The sequence below is a fragment of the Cydia splendana genome, chromosome 19 (assembly GCF_910591565.1).
Source record: "Cydia splendana chromosome 19, ilCydSple1.2, whole genome shotgun sequence".
NCBI classification, from domain to species: domain Eukaryota; kingdom Metazoa; phylum Arthropoda; class Insecta; order Lepidoptera; family Tortricidae; genus Cydia; species Cydia splendana.
In genome coordinates this window covers 7,599,502-7,616,928 of record NC_085978.1, presented here as the reverse complement: position 1 = coordinate 7,616,928, position 17,427 = coordinate 7,599,502, and the positions used below count along the sequence as shown (strand labels likewise).

The window sequence follows — 17,427 nt, the reverse complement described above, 5'->3', positions numbered from 1 at the left end:
GCTTGGGAGAGTGATAACATAAATTTATAAAATTTTTGTCATTTAAAAAACAAGAAACTTAACATTAAAAAAGTTAAGTAGAATTATTAGTTTTAAAAATAAAATATCATTTAATTTGTAACTATACTTGTGACAGGGTGGCAAATTTATCAATTATTGTAGTTATTATTAGGCTACACTATGAATAATTAGCATAGCGCTTAGCCACAAATTATTTTTCCTACTACGCTCCATTTCAGAGCATAAGTAGTGGTAATTTACTTGAATATTTCCGATATCAACGGGAGTGTTATTAGCTTATAATACTTAGGTGCACACCCTGACACAAGTAAAGCAGCAATCCTACCGACATGTCGGACGACGAAGGGGACGAATTTCATGATACAGGTGCGAGGGAAGCCAAACCCCCCACCACTACTCAGGAGTTAACAGGGTTCAATCCCTCATATGTCAATACACGACCGCGGGGTGCCGCTGCAGACACCCACCCACCCGGCCCATCCACGTCAAAACCACTAGAGTCTATTTTACCACATTTGGGGGCTCCGAGCCTCGTCCGTCAAACCAACTCAACCTTAACAGGGGCAGTCGCTACAACCCCAACGACTGGGACTACAGGCAGTACAGAACGCCTTGTGCATGTACTGCGCGAAGACCATTTGCGGTCATGGAATTTGAAATTTTCAGGTGACTCAGATGTCACCGATTTTTTCCTTAGGATTTCAAATCCAGCTATCTTTGAATAGCATTATTAATATTGTAACGGGGCATACACCATTTTTGTTGGCAAAGGGGCGAGAGATGATGACGGATGGCATGCTGCATTCCATTAGGGGCGGTATTCCAAATTCGTTAGACGACCTCCAAATTTCCAACCGGTCCGACAGAGCAACTGCTCTCAACGAGATGGCAGATATCTTCCAGCGTGTCACGGATGCGTTGAACAAAGCGTACAAACAAAACGCGGTACGATATAACCTGCGCCGTAAGGAACTACGGCTAAGCGTAGGCGATATCGTATGGCGGCGTAATTTCGTACAGTCAAACGCAGCACACTTCTTCTCCGCAAAATTGGCACCGCGCTTCCTGAAATGCAAAGTCATCAAGAAGCATTCGGATGTCGTATACGATCTTCAGGAGATAGACACAGGGAAAATCGGAAAGTATCATGTCAAGGACATAATTAAAGTCCCACAAGGTGTATGTCACACGTAACAAATTATTCTATATTATTGGGGTATACTTAGGTTAAAACCCATTTTTTTCCAACGCGTGCTTCTTCGACCCAATCGGTCAAGATTTTTTCAAGCATTTCCTAGGAAATCATGTTTTTTTGTAACTACACACCCCAAGGGCCCAGGGTGATTCAATTATGTTGAATATAATACACTAACTAAGACATGGGAATGAAAACCAAGTTTTTCTTTTTCACTTAATGCAAGCCCGCTGGCTACATATTGGAATTAGACTTAAGTGCGAGCTACAAGTGAGCCTCCACTATCATTAGTATAATTAACAAATAAAAACTACCAACTAGTTACCACATTACATTAAGGCACTAGCAGTTATGTAGTTGTAGGCATATAGTCATAGTAGAGCATGCTACAGTAAAACATAACTATTAGTATAACAATAGGTAGCATTACATTAGGTATAGAAACACATGTAATATACTAAACAATTAGAATAAATTAGCCTAGCCAAAGATAACTAATATTTTTTTGTTAACATTAAAATGTATTAATTAACCTTAAAAGGGGAGTTAGCTTATTATTAGCTGTAGCGACTAGATTACACAACTTAAAACCAGTTCAAAGGAAATCTAGGGTATAATTTTTTAGTTAAGTAGCAGAAACCACAGTGGGGTGGCCACACACTGTGATTTCTAACATGTAACACATGATAGTGTCATGATTTATTTATATTTACATTAAAGATAGCGTTGATTAATAATTTTAATGTGGCAACATTAGCATTACCCTGATTAATACAGGGGTGGTTGGGAAAATAACATTATACTGCTGGCAACACGGTAGGTAGTGGGGACACGGAACGGGGCCAGTTGGACAGGCTCGGGCAGTTCGTTCACTTGGGTCGAGGCGGTCAAAGAGGACAGACCGTGAAGGATTGGTCGGATCAGAGTAAATGCAAGTACCTCCATTCTTGTATTATTAATAGCAGAGTAACCATACTAGAAGAGCCATCACAAATCAGAAGTGTTAACGTACCACTAACCCACAATGGGATTTAAAGGTTTATTTTGAATTCTACGTTTTATGAAACGTAAGTTATAGAATTAAAAAGTATTTTATTTCATGAGTTTGGGACGATTACATGTTTCAGATATAAGTTTTTGGTGATTGCTTGTAAGTACATAACTACCTACATATTTATAAGAAATTTTCAAATAGTAGGCATGATGTAGTTGCAGGTAGTTTTAAAACTCTCGAGTAAATAATAGTCATTAAAAGTATCTCTTGCTTCTTTGTTAGCAACTGAATTTTAATTAGTTCGCATTTTTGCTATTTTGAGTAAGAAAAATTAACGACTATAGAGGCAACGTTGTGTGATGGACCCCATAGTCCCATAGTCCATCCGGTATCAGTACCTACAGTGTGTTTAAAAAAAGCGTTTTGTCGGTTACTAGATGATGCTATGATGAAGTTATTATAAATACGATGCAATACGATTATTAGAGATGCGATGATGATGTTATTAGATAGAAAGGTTCATGTGGATCTTCAAACGTTTAACTTAGAAAAGACAAGTGGTGATTATAACAATTATTAACTTACGAGTAAGTGACTACAGCGTAATGATAATACATTAAAATGGTTCAAAAATAATGTATGAGCTTGTAAATTCCATTAAAGTTGCAAGCGCTTAAAGTAAGCTGCGGTGCCGGCTAACACGAGGCCGCCGCATTTTTGTTTAGTAGGTACTCATATTGAAAAAAAATCGCTTTAGAGATGAATTGATATTTAAAGGTTGTGTATCATCGATTATTCTGACCATGAGTTTATGATAAATAAGTAAACGCTATATTTGATGACACTATAAGACCGATTTTATAGACGACCGATAAGATTGATTTTCGTTTGACGTGAGCGTACGTCGAGGTAGTTGAGAATTGAGAATTGGATGAAATTAATGTTTCTTTTTGACGTGAGTGCACGTCATTGAAATTGAGAATTATTTAATGCGAACATGCGACTATTACATTTTAAAGTGTCGTATGACTAGTAGTTTATAAGGACCTGATCTGACTATGCGAGGTCGCGACAACGCGATGGATGTTTGTTTAGTCCCGAGAATGCGACCAATATTTTCTTTGAATTGTTCATATCTAATACATAGGTATATCCTAACGTGATTGAACTTATAGTGGTCTTGTCGGGAATAAAAGAAAACGTACAAGTAGCTAAAAAGTAGCACAGCGTTATAATTACAAGTTAGTTAATTTTGATCTCTGTTGAGCTATATAATACAAACTATTAGGTAGGTAGATTTTTTTTTAAATAAATGGTAAAATGGAAAGAGAGATAAGTTATATGTATACCTATAGAGAGCAGATATTGTATGATTCTGAGTATTGTCCAAAATTGTATGGTATTGTTGAAATAAATGTTATTTTCGTCATAACAATGATGTTTTGTCACGATTTGAGTATTTGTTTCAACTTAGACTTGAAATAATTATAATTTTTGTTTGAATTTTAGTTCTTGAGCCAGTTGAAGTAGGTATACCTAACGACCCTGAAACTATGACCTACTCACGTCTGAAGCTTAAATTGACTTCCATAGCACGACAGATTTTCATACATTATTCAGTGTTAAATTGTAAGCAATTTACACCGTCGTAAGCAATGATGTAGTAGTAAGTTCGCAAAGTGACAGAATGATAACTCAGATTAGTCCTCTTTTTCCTTCTGAGTAAAGATATATCCCCATGAGCAAAGAGAGAAAGGTTGAATACCTTTAAGCAGGTCATTGAAAATAGTACTTAGGTACATACTAAAGGTAAGCAGAAACGGGTAATCAGTGAGGTCAAATTATTCTAAAAATGGCTACAGAGAAATATTGTGAAATATAAACTTTTTGTTTTATTATGATCGACAATTATAACATCAAATAATTGTCATTTGAGCAGCTTAAGATTTAGAGGTGATCAAAATACATTATTAGAGTATAATAGAAATATTTTATTGATAAATTACAGACTGAACTTTTGATAAGTTACTCAATTTGAGCATGCAATATTACAATTATTGCTATTTGTTGTTTAAATTTATCAGTTAAAAGTTTACGATACTCGTAGTTTATGTTAATAAAAGTCATACAGTTGAAAGAGGATTAGCATAAAAATATAAGTAAAGACGGATACTTATTTCAAGTAAGTTAGTGCACAATAATGTGAACAAGCAGTTTGTTTACATAATATGAAGTTTTAATAACATGTATATCAGGTAATATTAAGAGTTTGGACTTGAGAGTATGTCGATTAATTGAGATAAATAAAATATCATCGTCATAATGTGAGCTTGCATTATGGTAAATTTACATGGATGATGAGAGTTTTTCATAATGTGAGCGTGCATTATGGTGAATTTACATGAGCGTGTGTAAATTAGATGATGAAAGTTTTTCATAATGTGAGCGTGCATTATGGTGAATTTACATGAGCGTGTGTAAATTAGATGATGAGAGGTTTTCATAATGTGAGCGTGCATTATGGTGAATTTACATGAGCGTGTGTAAATAAGATGATGATAGTAGTTCATAATGTGAGCGTGCATTATGGTGAATTTACATGAGCGTATGTAAATTAGATGATAATGGTACTTCATAATGTGAGCGTGCATTATGGTGAATTTACATGAGCGTATGTAAATCAGATGATAATGGTACTTCATAATGTGAGCGTGCATTATGGTGAATTTACATGAGCGTATGTAAATTAGATGGTAATAGTACTTCATAATGTGAGCATGCATTATGGTGAATTTTATTATTTATTATTATTTTATTCTCTTTATTCATTTCTCATCTTAAGTTAGGTTATTTATAATATGAATATAAAAGTAAAATATAAAAACACTTACAAAACAATAAAAATTAATATAAACACATTATAAAAAACCTAACCTAGGGTGCCGCCAGCAGCGGGGCAGGGCCCAAGCTACCGGTGGTCAGGGCCGCAGAGAGAGGAACCGGCGGACTATCCGCGCCGTGTCCAAGATCACCGCCTTCTGCATCTGACCCTTGATCCAACCACCTAGCGAGAGTCTCTCAAGATGTTGGTCGAGACTCTTCGCTATTAGACCGTTCACTGAAACGACTATCGGGACAATGATCGTCGAATCAACATCCCACATGGCGGTTATCTCGTGAGCCAAGTCTAGGTACTTACTGGACTTGTCCTTCTCGGCTTTCACGAGATTCTCATCATGGGGGATGGTGATGTCAACGAGCACGGCCCGACGTTGCGATCGATCTATTATCACGATGTCAGGCTTATTGGCTACAATAGTTCTGTCAGTGATGATAGATCGATCCCAATAGAGCGTGGCACGACCATTCTCGAGAACAGGCGCAGGTAAGTACTTGTAGTACGGTACTTCGCGGTCCACAAGGCCGTATAGAAGAGCAAGTTGCTGGTGAATAATCCTGGCTACGAGATTATGTCTGTGCAAGTACTCGCCGTTAGCAAGATGAGAACAACCAGAAATGATATGCCTGAGTGACTCTCCGGGACGGCGGCATGCCCGACAAATGTCGACCGTACCGTCCTTCAGGATATATTTCCGATAGTTGTTCGTCATCATCACTTCGTCCGCAATTGCACAGGCAAAACCCTCGGTTTCTCCGAAGAGGTCCCCGAATCGTAACCAGTTCGCCGACGCGAGCAGGTCCACGTCGGGTCCCGTGAGGGCCTTGTAGAACCGCCCGTGTAGCACCTTACTCTCCCATGCCGCCTTGCGATCCGCAGTACTTAGTACCACAGGTTTGCGCCAGTTCTCGTTTGCCAAGGAGAGCGGCGTTAGGTTCCTGTCTACTGCCACCACATCACGATGCATCCCACACTCGTTGTTAAGGAAATAATTCCTGAGATTGTACACCTCGCGGTTGTGGAGATCCTTGGCGTTTAGGAAGCCTCGGCCTCCACACTTCCGTGGGATGTACAATCTCATAACTGACGAGCGTGGGTGTAGCATGCGATGTGTGGTGAGCAGTGATCGGACCCTCCGATCCAGGGCGTCCAGCTCGGTCTGAGTCCACCTTAGTATGCCAAAGGAGTATGTGAGGAGGGGCATTACCCAGGCGTTGAAGGCGCGCACTTTGTTGCCTCCTGACAAAAGACTGTTAAGGACTTTTGTGAGCCGACTGAAAAAGCGCTCCTTCACCGACCGTCTAATACCCTCGTCCTCAATACCCAACGACTGTGACATACCAAGGTATTTATAGGTTTCTGATTCAGAGATAGATCTGAAAGACATTGTCTCAGAAAGTTGTAAATTTGTTGAATTTACAACCCTCCCCCGCTGTACATGCATAACCGCACATTTATCGACACCAAAGTCCATGTTGATGGCACTACTGAAGACTTCGGTGGTTTTCAGTAGCTCCAACAAGCCTTGGGTATTTGGTGCAAATAATTTGAGGTCATCCATGTACAGAAGGTGAGAAATAACTTCACCCTCTCTCCGAAGCCGGCAACCTAGTCCCAAATCCTTCAGCAGGGTGCTGAGGGGATTCAGAGCTAGGCAGAACCATAGCGGACTCAGACTGTCGCCCTGAAAGATTCCTCGCTCAATCCTTATAAAATCCTGTGGGCCAGGTTGGTCATCCCCGCCTCCTGGTTGACGAAGGACTGTGGTCCACTGCCCCATACACGCGCTTAGGAAGGCTCTCAAAGCTGCATCAACTTTGTACAGCTCTAAGACCCTCCCCAGCCATGAATGAGGCACCGAATCATAGGCCTTCTTGTAGTCAATCCAAGCGGCTGAGAGGGCCCCCTTGGTCCGCCGGATTTGTTGGCAGATGGTCATGTCTATGAGGAGGAGCTCTTTAGTACCACGGGACCCAACCCTACATCCATTTTGAGCAGAGGCCAAAATATTGTTTGCGACAATGTGCGCGTTGATTTTTGCTCTCAAAATGGATGTAAGGAGCTTGTAGAGTGTAGGCAAGCTTGTGATGGGTCTGTAGTTCTTCGCTTCCGTGGTACCACCGGACTTATAGAGCAGAAAGGTGACACCAGTTGTTAAGGAAGGTGGGAGAGAACCAAGCTCGAGGGCTTGTTGAAATTGTGCTGCCAAGCAGGAGTGCGAGCATCGAAACCATTTTAGCCAGAAGTTGTGCAATCCATCCGGCCCAGGACTTTTCCAGTTCTGGGCCGTGCGGATGGCACAACTTACGTCATCGGGGCTGATGGTAACTGCCCCCATAGGTTCGATGGACTCGCACTCACGCTCGATAACACTCATCCAACTCCCCTCGGTGTGTCCGACAGGCATCGACCAGATGCTACGCCAGAAGTCAGTCATGGCAGTAGCATCCGGCGGCTGCGTGTCGGGCGTACGAAGGTTGGTTTCCTCCCACTTTCGGTACACCTTCCTTTGGTCACTTTGAAAAAGGCGATTCTGCTGGAATCGCTCCACACGCTCTCTGTAACGGCGAATACGGTTTGCCCATGCATAGACTTTCTGCTTTAGAAAGTCGATGCGCTCTGTGACATTGGCCATGTAGTCGCGGGGCCTGATATCCGTCCCCGCGAACGCCTGGTTCACAAAGCGCATTACTCGGGGGCGATTGTTGCCCCCCCTGAAGCAGATTAGCTTTGCGATGAGAGTCCTAAACGAGCTGATACGTCGCTCGATCCGCGCTTGCCATGCAGGGACACCTCCGACGGTCCTAGGTGCACGTTCAGCGTCCGGGAACTTGACGCGAGCAACACGGCACGCCGCGATGGCTCCGCAGTACAAGATCGAGTGCGTATCATCTAAATCTTTACTAGTCCGTAAATGTGGCTCTAGTAAAGCGTTTAGGGCTCCCATTAGCGCTAGATTGCGTCTATTCATAGGCAGACGTGGTAATCGTGGCCTAGAGTTGGTTGTGGCGCGATATTGCGTAAACACCTCTTCCAAAGTCCTCCTCAGTTGCTCATTAGCAGTTGTACTCACATTCTGACTCACGAGGTCCCCCTCGTCGGTACAGAAATCAACCCGTGGCGCCCCCGGTGCCAGGTCGGGTGCGGGCACCGGATCCGGCGACGTGGCGGGCAGATCCCGCACCGAGATGGAGTCCGCGCGAGCAGAGAGAGCCTCCTGGCGAAGCCGATCAAGTGTCGCGTCATCCAAGCGCTTTAGCCGCTGAATGACGCGCACCTGATCCGATAATCGCTGCTCCGACACGGTGATGGTGGGTTCAAGAGTCTGAAACAGAGGCAGTATTCTCGAACGGTAGGCGGACAGCTGTGTTCCCCCCTCTGTAGCCCCATAATAGGCGCGCATGACATTCTCGTTCATGTCTCGAGTCCATCTCATGCGTCGCACTATACCACCGGTAGCGGGAGCCGTGGGCGGGGCAGGATGTCCCGCAGGCCCCAAGCGTGCCGGCAGCGGTGGCCGCCCTCGTCGCGCAGGTGGTCGTGGCGGCGGCGGCGGCGGCCCGCTCTCGTCACTGGACCCGTCTGTGTCAGGCGCCGTTGCGAACTCGTCGCCTGACGACGATGTGGACGAGGAAGTGGACGAGGCGGGCGGGGGTGGTGGGCGTGCGCTTGTTGTTACCGCTTTAGCTCGACTCCTTGTAATCATTTCTAATTTCGTTCGTAGTTTTGCCGGTGGTGTATGACAAATGTCAACATGGTATTAATGCGACTGCAACCCATGGTTGCGGTATTTATCAATTATATCAATTGTCCGCATGATTCACTACTAACTGGGTTCACACATGAGTAAATTATCAGTCTTTTAGGGCAAAAACCACATGTAAAAATATATTATATGAAAAGAAATGTAAAAGGACGTCTGTCAGTGTCAGCGGTTTTTTTTTTTTTTTATTATTAACACACAGTACAGAACATATAATAGAACAGGTCCCTGCAAAACTGTATTTACAGTTTGCCTGCAGGTAAGAGTCTCTACATACACATGTATTTAATTGTGTACTAATTTTAAATTATTATTAAATCTTTTACATCTAAACACTTAGTGGCACTTGCACATGTGCAACTGTCACTTAAGTGTTTGCAATAGGTACAGTTTTAGGGCGCTTTTAAACTTATTTTTATTTGGCTCATGACGAATGTTCTCGGGTAGACTATTCAGGAAATACGGAACTCTTTTCCTAAGAGTTCTGTCACCAAAATAGTTACTAACCCGGGGGACTTCAAATTTTCGCGCAGTTACTGCCCTTGTTTTATGCTTATGTTCTATTAGTATTGTGTTATGCTCTTCATTGCCATGGTTGTTAACTGCTAGAAGGAATTTGTGCTTTAAACTAACTGGTAGTATTTTGCAAATTTTGAATAGTTTATAATAATCGTTTTTACAGCTGTTTCTGGTTTTCTTATTTACGAGTAGTTTTAGGAATCTAATTTGTAGTGCTTCTAATTTATCTATGTATGATTTAAAAGTAAGACCATAGCAATGAAGTGCATAGCTCAATACAGACTCAACTATTGCAAAATATAAACATTTCAGTATGTTATTAGGTACTTTATAGCTTAAGTGATAAAATCTACCTAAGAGAATTCTTAATTTACTACAGATATGGTCTATATGTTGTTGCCAAGAGAATGCGGTATCTATTTTGACTCCCAGATATGTTACACAATCAACTTTTTCTATAGGTTTGCATTGACAAGCTTTTAATTTATCGTGGAAACAAGTAAAACTGTGAGTATACATAGGCAAAGGAGTTTCTACGGTGCATATATAAGGTGATTGTATAATGAGTAGTTTTGTCTTATCAGAATTCAATATAATGCCATTATCGTGTGACCATTTAACTATTGAATCTATGTCCTGTTGAACCAGATGACATATATCAGTGAGATTGGTTCCGGCACGTAAGGTGCAAAGATCGTCAGCGAACATATATGCAGAACAATTTTGTATAACTCCACACAAACTGTTAACATGCATGAGGTAGCACACCGGCCCACATACCGAGCCTTGAGGTACTCCGCATTGCACCTGTGTTTCATCGCTTAGGTCGTCACCAATTTTGACGCGATATGATCGTGATGTGAGGTATTTATATGAGCATATGTAAAATTGATGATGATAAGATAAGATAAGATAATCTTTATTGGTACAATACAGGTACACGTCAGATACAATTTTGTACAATAATCATACAAATTCCACATTACAGAGTATTTCAACTGAAATATACACAACATGGTAATGTCAACAATTCAAAATAGAAAAAAATAATAAATTAAAAAACACGTTTTAATTTATAAAACATATTAAATTAGTCATTGGCAGTGCCATTATTTTATTAAAGGTGTAAAAGTTTTTTGTGAGTAACCACGATTCTAAATTTCTTTTAAAGGATTGCTGAGTCTGGACATCTCTGATGATTGTACTTTATTATGTGAGTGTACATTATGATGAATTTACATGAGTATATGTAAATAAGATGATGACAGTTAATCATAATGTAAGCGTACATTATGGTAAACTTACATGAGCGTATGTAAATTAGAAGATGATAGTTTGTCACGACGTTCAGAGTACGTTACTTATAAGTAAATTTACATAAGTGTATGTAAGAGACGATAATGATATAATTTAAATGGGTTAAATGACACTATTATGTAAGTGATAATGCATTTTGATATATTATACTTATACGAGCGTGTGTAAATTTAAATGCGCTGATTCTATATTGCTTAACTAGTATTTAATGACAATATAGAACTTTGAAAGAATTTATGATAAATTGTAAGTACATGAGTTTGTGTAAAATTACTATCCGATATAATCATACTAAGTATGATTCGTAGCTATATAACAATGTGAGAGAGCATTATGGTAGCTTAACATAAGTGAAGATAACATAAGAGAAGTTAACCCAAGCTTTTGTATGACAAAAATAAATAATATATTTATTTACATGAGAGCGAATAATGGGAGTTTGTTTTGTACAACTCTACAGAATTATTGTATTTTGTCAGTGCAAGATGAGAGCTTTGTTTGTTTGTTGTGTTAGTTTGCGAAAGAAATACTTATACATTTATAACGAATTTGTTTGTTATGAAAGTCATAAGAATTACATGATTTCGGAGATATTTGGTGTTGAGAGTTTGAGGAGTTAAAAATAAAAATATGAATTCTTACCCGAAGTAATTGAAAGTAGACAAAAACAATAGAGAGGAATGTTGTATATTTCATAAGACACAGCTGTTTCATTATTACTATTTAGAGGAAGACTAAACGATATTTAGGAATATAAAGACACATTCGAGTAAAAGGAACTATGCAGTCTGTGTTCTATCAAATACGTAAAAGAGATATCTTTCACAATTCACTGACTCAAGTTACTTGATGATCACGAGTTTATTAAAGGAATTGAAAGCTAAATCTAACTATGTATTACATTAAATATTATTTTAGATGGATAATTTACATAGCGCTTTATAGATGTAAAAATAAACTGTTCAATTGAATCTATTTAGTACAACAGAGTTGACTATGTACGCAGTCATGATGAAAGATATATGTACGAAAGTTGTAGCTTCTTTTTACTATTGAAGTTGATTACTACTAAGTTGAATTTGACAGTATTTCAAATAAATAAATGGAATTGTGATAACAGATTGATATACCATATTGACTGGATCTTTTAGATTTTTATTGAGTGAGTACCTACTTTGAAGTCGCAACCTTTTGTGACAGTGGGTTTGTCAAATTGATTAAACTTTTCTCAATCTATATGCTGTGTTGATGATGATCAGTATTCGAAGAAATTCCTTGTTATAGGCGAAATTTAAATAATTGTTAATTGTTATATTATTATCAATCATGTTCATGTTCCGATGGATTATAAATTATTTGATACTTTATTATCAAGAATTTGAAGAGTTTTAAGCATACCAAGTTCTAACTAATACCATGAGTTTGCAATGAGCACATTCATTATTTTATTAGAAAGGTGTCAGATGTAGAAGTGCATTAAATAAAAGAACAGAGGTACCTAGTTATCATGGACTAAACAAGATATTCCGTTAAATAAAACAGATGAATGCAACGTAAAGTGATTGAGTGCTAACGAGATAGTACCTAAGGTACATTTACTTATGCCGATACCATAAAACACCTAATATATGAAATATGTTTACTGTACAACTTAAACATAGAACACGAATATAATGCAGAGTAGACTTTATAGACAGTAAAAAGGCATCTCTGGTAATAAACTTTTGAGTAGTCGAGAATGGAAAGTGAACAACAGATCGAACATACGGTAAACGATAGCTTTATGTTGTTGTACATTGGAGCAATGCTGAGCCGAGCGGAACAGAGTTTGACCAAAGTCAGGAATTTCGCACCCTTGCTTTAATTAATATATACATGACGATCATCACCATTGCGCTCAAATACTAGACAAAGGTTTGACAGAATTTAATATGAATAGTGTTTTTTTTTAGAAAAGATATAATGGTTTGCAAGCTATTCAAATGTATATTTTTAGAAAAGTAACAAATGTTAATGGACGTAAAAAAAAAAAAAAAAAAAAAATGCTGACAAAGGTTTATGGTTCGAGAATCTTAATAAAAATTTGGACTTAGAGTAATGAAGCCGGTCATTCCGTCTCCTCGTCTCGCTATGTCATAGAAATAATACCTAGTTTTAGAGAAAGATTATAAAAGAAAAAAAAATGATTTCATTGGACTTCATAACTAAGACTTGATTTGATTAAGCAGTTTCAATCATTATTGCAATCAAATAAAGTTAAGACTTTAGTGATGACACTCTATATCTTATATTGACGTAAGGGCGTATCTGGCAGTGATTTAACTATGTATTTTGAATGTTCATTACTAATTCAGACATCTTATGTTTGGCGAATATTAAATAAATTATAATTTTAACAAATTGTTGAAATGATTTGAAAAGAATTAAGTCATTACTTTCGTGAGAATTAGTAGGTACCCATTAACATCCTTTGAAGTTACAAGACATAACATTTTGTATGTTATTATGTTAATATGGGCCTAAACAGTGACATTACTTTGAAGAAATGACATTTTTAGTGATAGTATAGGGATTGGCATGAAGGAATGACGGCAGTTAATGAATTTAGTTTAAACATCTTGCTTCAATGTTGGAGTTATTACAAGGTAATGACACTTACATTGAAATAACATTATTATATTGACAGTGAATTGATGGAAATGATGGAATCAGAAATGACAGAAAGAATGACGGAAGATAAAGAAGTTATTAAACTAGTTTAGTTTTGAAGTAATGACAATGACAAAATAATTGGATTATACTGACAGTGAGTGGAGTGCATATTGCAGAGAGTTGTATATTGAATGATAATCAGCGAAAGCGATGATATTCAAAGTGGCATTTGATTGATTACAAAATATCGTTTTTTTTTCTCTTTTTTTTTGCGAAAGTATCGTATGATATTGTAGTGCAAGTAACAATCATGATATGAGAAGCAAAGTATTGCTAGCTATTAAATATCAGAGGAATTAGAATAGGATTGTTAATGGCAAGTTGTGATAATGTTTTTTTATACATTACGGATTCAGAGACATACATGGTAGTTGCGTAAATTTGAAACTGAACGTAATAGTTTTGAGCTGAACACAAAACTGGTGGTCTTGAAAATTGTAACGTAGACGTCTAATTTCAGGGCTGAAATATTATCTTCTAACTATAACGATTAATACGTGAATGTAGTAAAAGGAAGTCTACATTAATTCAATATACCTAGTATAATATTGGGTCAAACAAGAAGTGAATTTTAAAATATGTAGAACTGGAAAACGTAGTAGTCGAACAATTTTAGAGTATAAAAAAAGAGTACTGAATTAAATAAAATACACGTATACTTTAACGGACATAAGTAATGTTAAAGTTATGAGAAAACGAAACACAATATGCATAATAAAAACTCAGCTTTGTTATTATATATATTTTATAGTTATTATACGAAAATTAACAACAGGTATTATAAAATTACATTGTCTAGTATAGATTGAATGTTACGTATACAAAAAAGAAACGAGTGTTACACCTAAGTGAAAATTTTGGACTCACAGTATATAATAGTAATGAAATACAGATACATATATGGAAATTAATTAGTTATGAATAAAGATAAACAGAGCAGAGGACCGAATGTCATGATATTAATTTCAAGTGGATATACATCATAATTTTACTTAATCAATTGTGATACGTTACGTTTAAAACTTTGAAATAGAAACCACTTTATTTTTTTATGATTGGCGGAACAAATAAAACGGATCTAACTTTTGGTGATAAGGTTCGTGCGCCGGAGTCATGCACGAAGTTGGATGGCCGAATGTCATGATTTATTTATATTTACATTAAAGATAGCGTTGATTAATAATTTTAATGTGGCAACATTAGCATTACCCTGATTAATACAGGGGTGGTTGGGAAAATAACATTATACTGCTGGCAACACGGTAGGTAGTGGGGACACGGAACGGGGCCAGTTGGACAGGCTCAGGCAGTTCGTTCACTTGGGTCGAGGCGGTCAAAGAGGACAGACCGTGAAGGATTGGTCGGATCAGAGTAAATGCAAGTACCTCCATTCTTGTATTATTAATAGCAGAGTAACCATACTAGAAGAGCCATCACAATAGTTAGGGTCTAACCACAACATAGTGTTAAAAGGTAAAAGTGTAAATTGTAGGTTTAGAGAAGTAAAATTAAACTTACATAGGTAAATTAAATATAAATAATTAGAATACTAAATAAATACAAACTAGGCTTAGTGTCAAACAATAATAAATATTAAAGGCATGTATATATCTGCATGCATAGTTAACGCCCTAATGGACTCCATGATTTTTTTGAGAAAAGATTTTTTTTTCTCCGGTTACCCCGGCTGCCTCGGTTAAGCGGTGCTTAACCTCTTTGCCGAGAGGGGGGATATTGTAGCGATGCTACATATTTGCCTATGATAGATACATACTTTCCCATACAAGATAACCTGTACAACATGACTGTCGCATTTCCAACAAAATAACATACACCGCAGTGTGACACTTATGTAAAACGATAACGTACCTTCTTAGCTGCAGGTTGATTAACATATCCTGCCTCCTGGCTGACTGGTTTCGAAGGAACAAGTCTGAAGAGCATGCCACTTGAACGGAACTTGTCACCCAGGTTGTACTGAAGTTGCTGAACCAAACCTGGCTTCACGCATATCAAAATGATCCTCGTGATCCACCCTAGCTGCCCAAGTAGGTCACATCCTGATTTGATCCGTATTTTGGATCATTTTCGGAATTTTTATCAAACAAAAATCGCGATTTTGAAGGTGTCTAGGGGTAGGGATTCTTGACAGATGAACTGTCAAAGAAAAGTTGCGTGTTTGGTTACCGCATCGGAAGGAAGATATTCTGAATGAAACAATGTAGAAAACAGCAATAGAAGATGTAATTGTCCATAATTATTATTGACCACTTAAAATATTACAAGTATTAATGAGTATTATTATATTTTCGAGAATCACATGATTTAGAAAAGAGTTAAGTTGGTTTGACGTTTGATGCGTTGATATGGATCGAAACGGAGCGCTGGGGGTAGGTGAGGTTTGATGACCGAGGTGTCAGTGGGAATTGGGTTTGGCTAGCATTTAGATAGATCCTAATTGAGTACTGGAATAAACCATTTTCGCCCCCTTCCGCCGCCTGGCCCGGCCGGTGGAAGATTTAGATGTAAAGTGCGTGTATCGCCGTGTGTGTGTGTTGTGCGCGAAAAGGGCGTAGCCCACCGAGTGCGTTCCACGTCACCGGCGAGGGCAGGCATGGCCGATAGTCGTGCTTCTCTGAGCGTCGTTGCGCGCTCCCAACTCTGCTGAGCGTCGTGTTGACGCTGTCTCTCACCGCACTGTGGACTGCGTGTCGAGCGGTACGGCGTGCCATGTGGGCACCGCCACCGAGCCGTAGGGCACGGCCTTGACCCGCGAGCCGTGTGTCGGACAGCCTTGCCGCGGTCCGGCGACCCCAAGGTGTCATCGCGCGGGTCCTTCTTGTGGAACTCCGAGCGCCGCGGGTTGTTCTCGCCCTGGCTTGCCAAAGCCGGAGCTCGAGGAACGCCTGCCGCCCACCGATAGTGATCCGCCTGCTGCGTTACATACCAGTAGACCTGCGGATGATAGCTACGTTTGGTACCCGTGAGTGCACTAGACTTTTACCTTAGGTTTTGGCCAAAACCCCGCGTTCCGCCCGTCTCGCGATCGTAGGATAGGACTTACCATAGTGTCGGCCCACAGCCGCTGGCGGCTTGTACACACAAATTGTATTCCGGACAGCGCCCGCTCTGAGGCGGAGTGCCTTGTAATCCATCCAATATGTACTATTAAAAACGCATGCCATATATCTGGTCTTGTCTTTTCGGTATCCTACCAAGTCCCCATTAACCAGGTTAAGATACCAAGAGGACCCTTGTACTCCAGAAGTTCAACGTTCTACGGCAGATCCTACCCGTGACATTATCTCCATTAATTAGCGAAGTCAGTCAAAAACATCACCTTTCCTGTCTTATATTCTATCTAGCTTCAAGTCTCATTTCTATTCACTACAATAAGTACATTTCATACATACATAAAGTACATTTCGGTAGTAGATATATATGTTGTTGACTTACTAGAATGCATCTACCGATACCTTATTTGAAACAGATGTACAGATTTCGAAATTGATGACCATGACCAATAAAACGACATCCATGACGACTTTTAATATAGTGCATGGCGGCCATCTTGGATTCCAAAATAGTTATTATTTTCGAAATCTGCGCTCCCTAAAACCTATAAAACGACAGCCATGACGACTTTTATGACATACTGCATGGCCGCCATTTTGGATTCCAAAATGGTCATCATTTTCGAAATCTGCGCCCCCTAAAACCTATAAAACGACATCCATGACGACTTTTATGACATAGTGCATGGCCGCCATCTTGGAATCCAAAATAGTCATCATTTTCGAAATCTGCGCCCCCTAAAACCTATAAAACGACACCCATCTCGACTTTTATGACAAAGTGTTTTGCTACCATCTGCATGCAAGACATTTCTATTATTTTTACGTACAAAAATGGCCCCCTGTCAACTTTCAATCGAGATTTAATCGATAATTTATTCGATTAATATTCAGATTAATTCAATTTCATTTTAGGTCGACTAAACTAATCGC

General features: G+C 39.0%; 1 protein-coding gene and 2 long non-coding RNA genes across 3 annotated transcripts in view; 1 reads left to right on the top strand and 2 right to left on the bottom strand.

Moving 5' to 3' along the window:
- The window catches only part of LOC134800242 (uncharacterized), a 310,488-nt gene extending 304,388 nt beyond the window's left edge, over nt 1–6,100 (bottom strand). The window contains exon 1 of the mRNA XM_063772747.1: nt 5,145–6,100. Within this exon, the coding sequence (XP_063628817.1) occupies nt 5,189–6,076 (888 nt within the window). The 5' untranslated portion in view covers nt 6,077–6,100 and the 3' untranslated portion in view covers nt 5,145–5,188. The remainder of the gene's footprint in view (nt 1–5,144) is intronic.
- The window catches only part of LOC134800291 (uncharacterized), a 167,497-nt gene that overhangs the window by 23,070 nt on the left and 127,000 nt on the right, over nt 1–17,427 (bottom strand). The window lies entirely within an intron of this gene.
- LOC134800287 (uncharacterized) overlaps nt 1–17,427 on the top strand; it is a 197,310-nt gene that overhangs the window by 172,167 nt on the left and 7,716 nt on the right. The gene's annotated exons all lie outside the window — the stretch shown is intronic.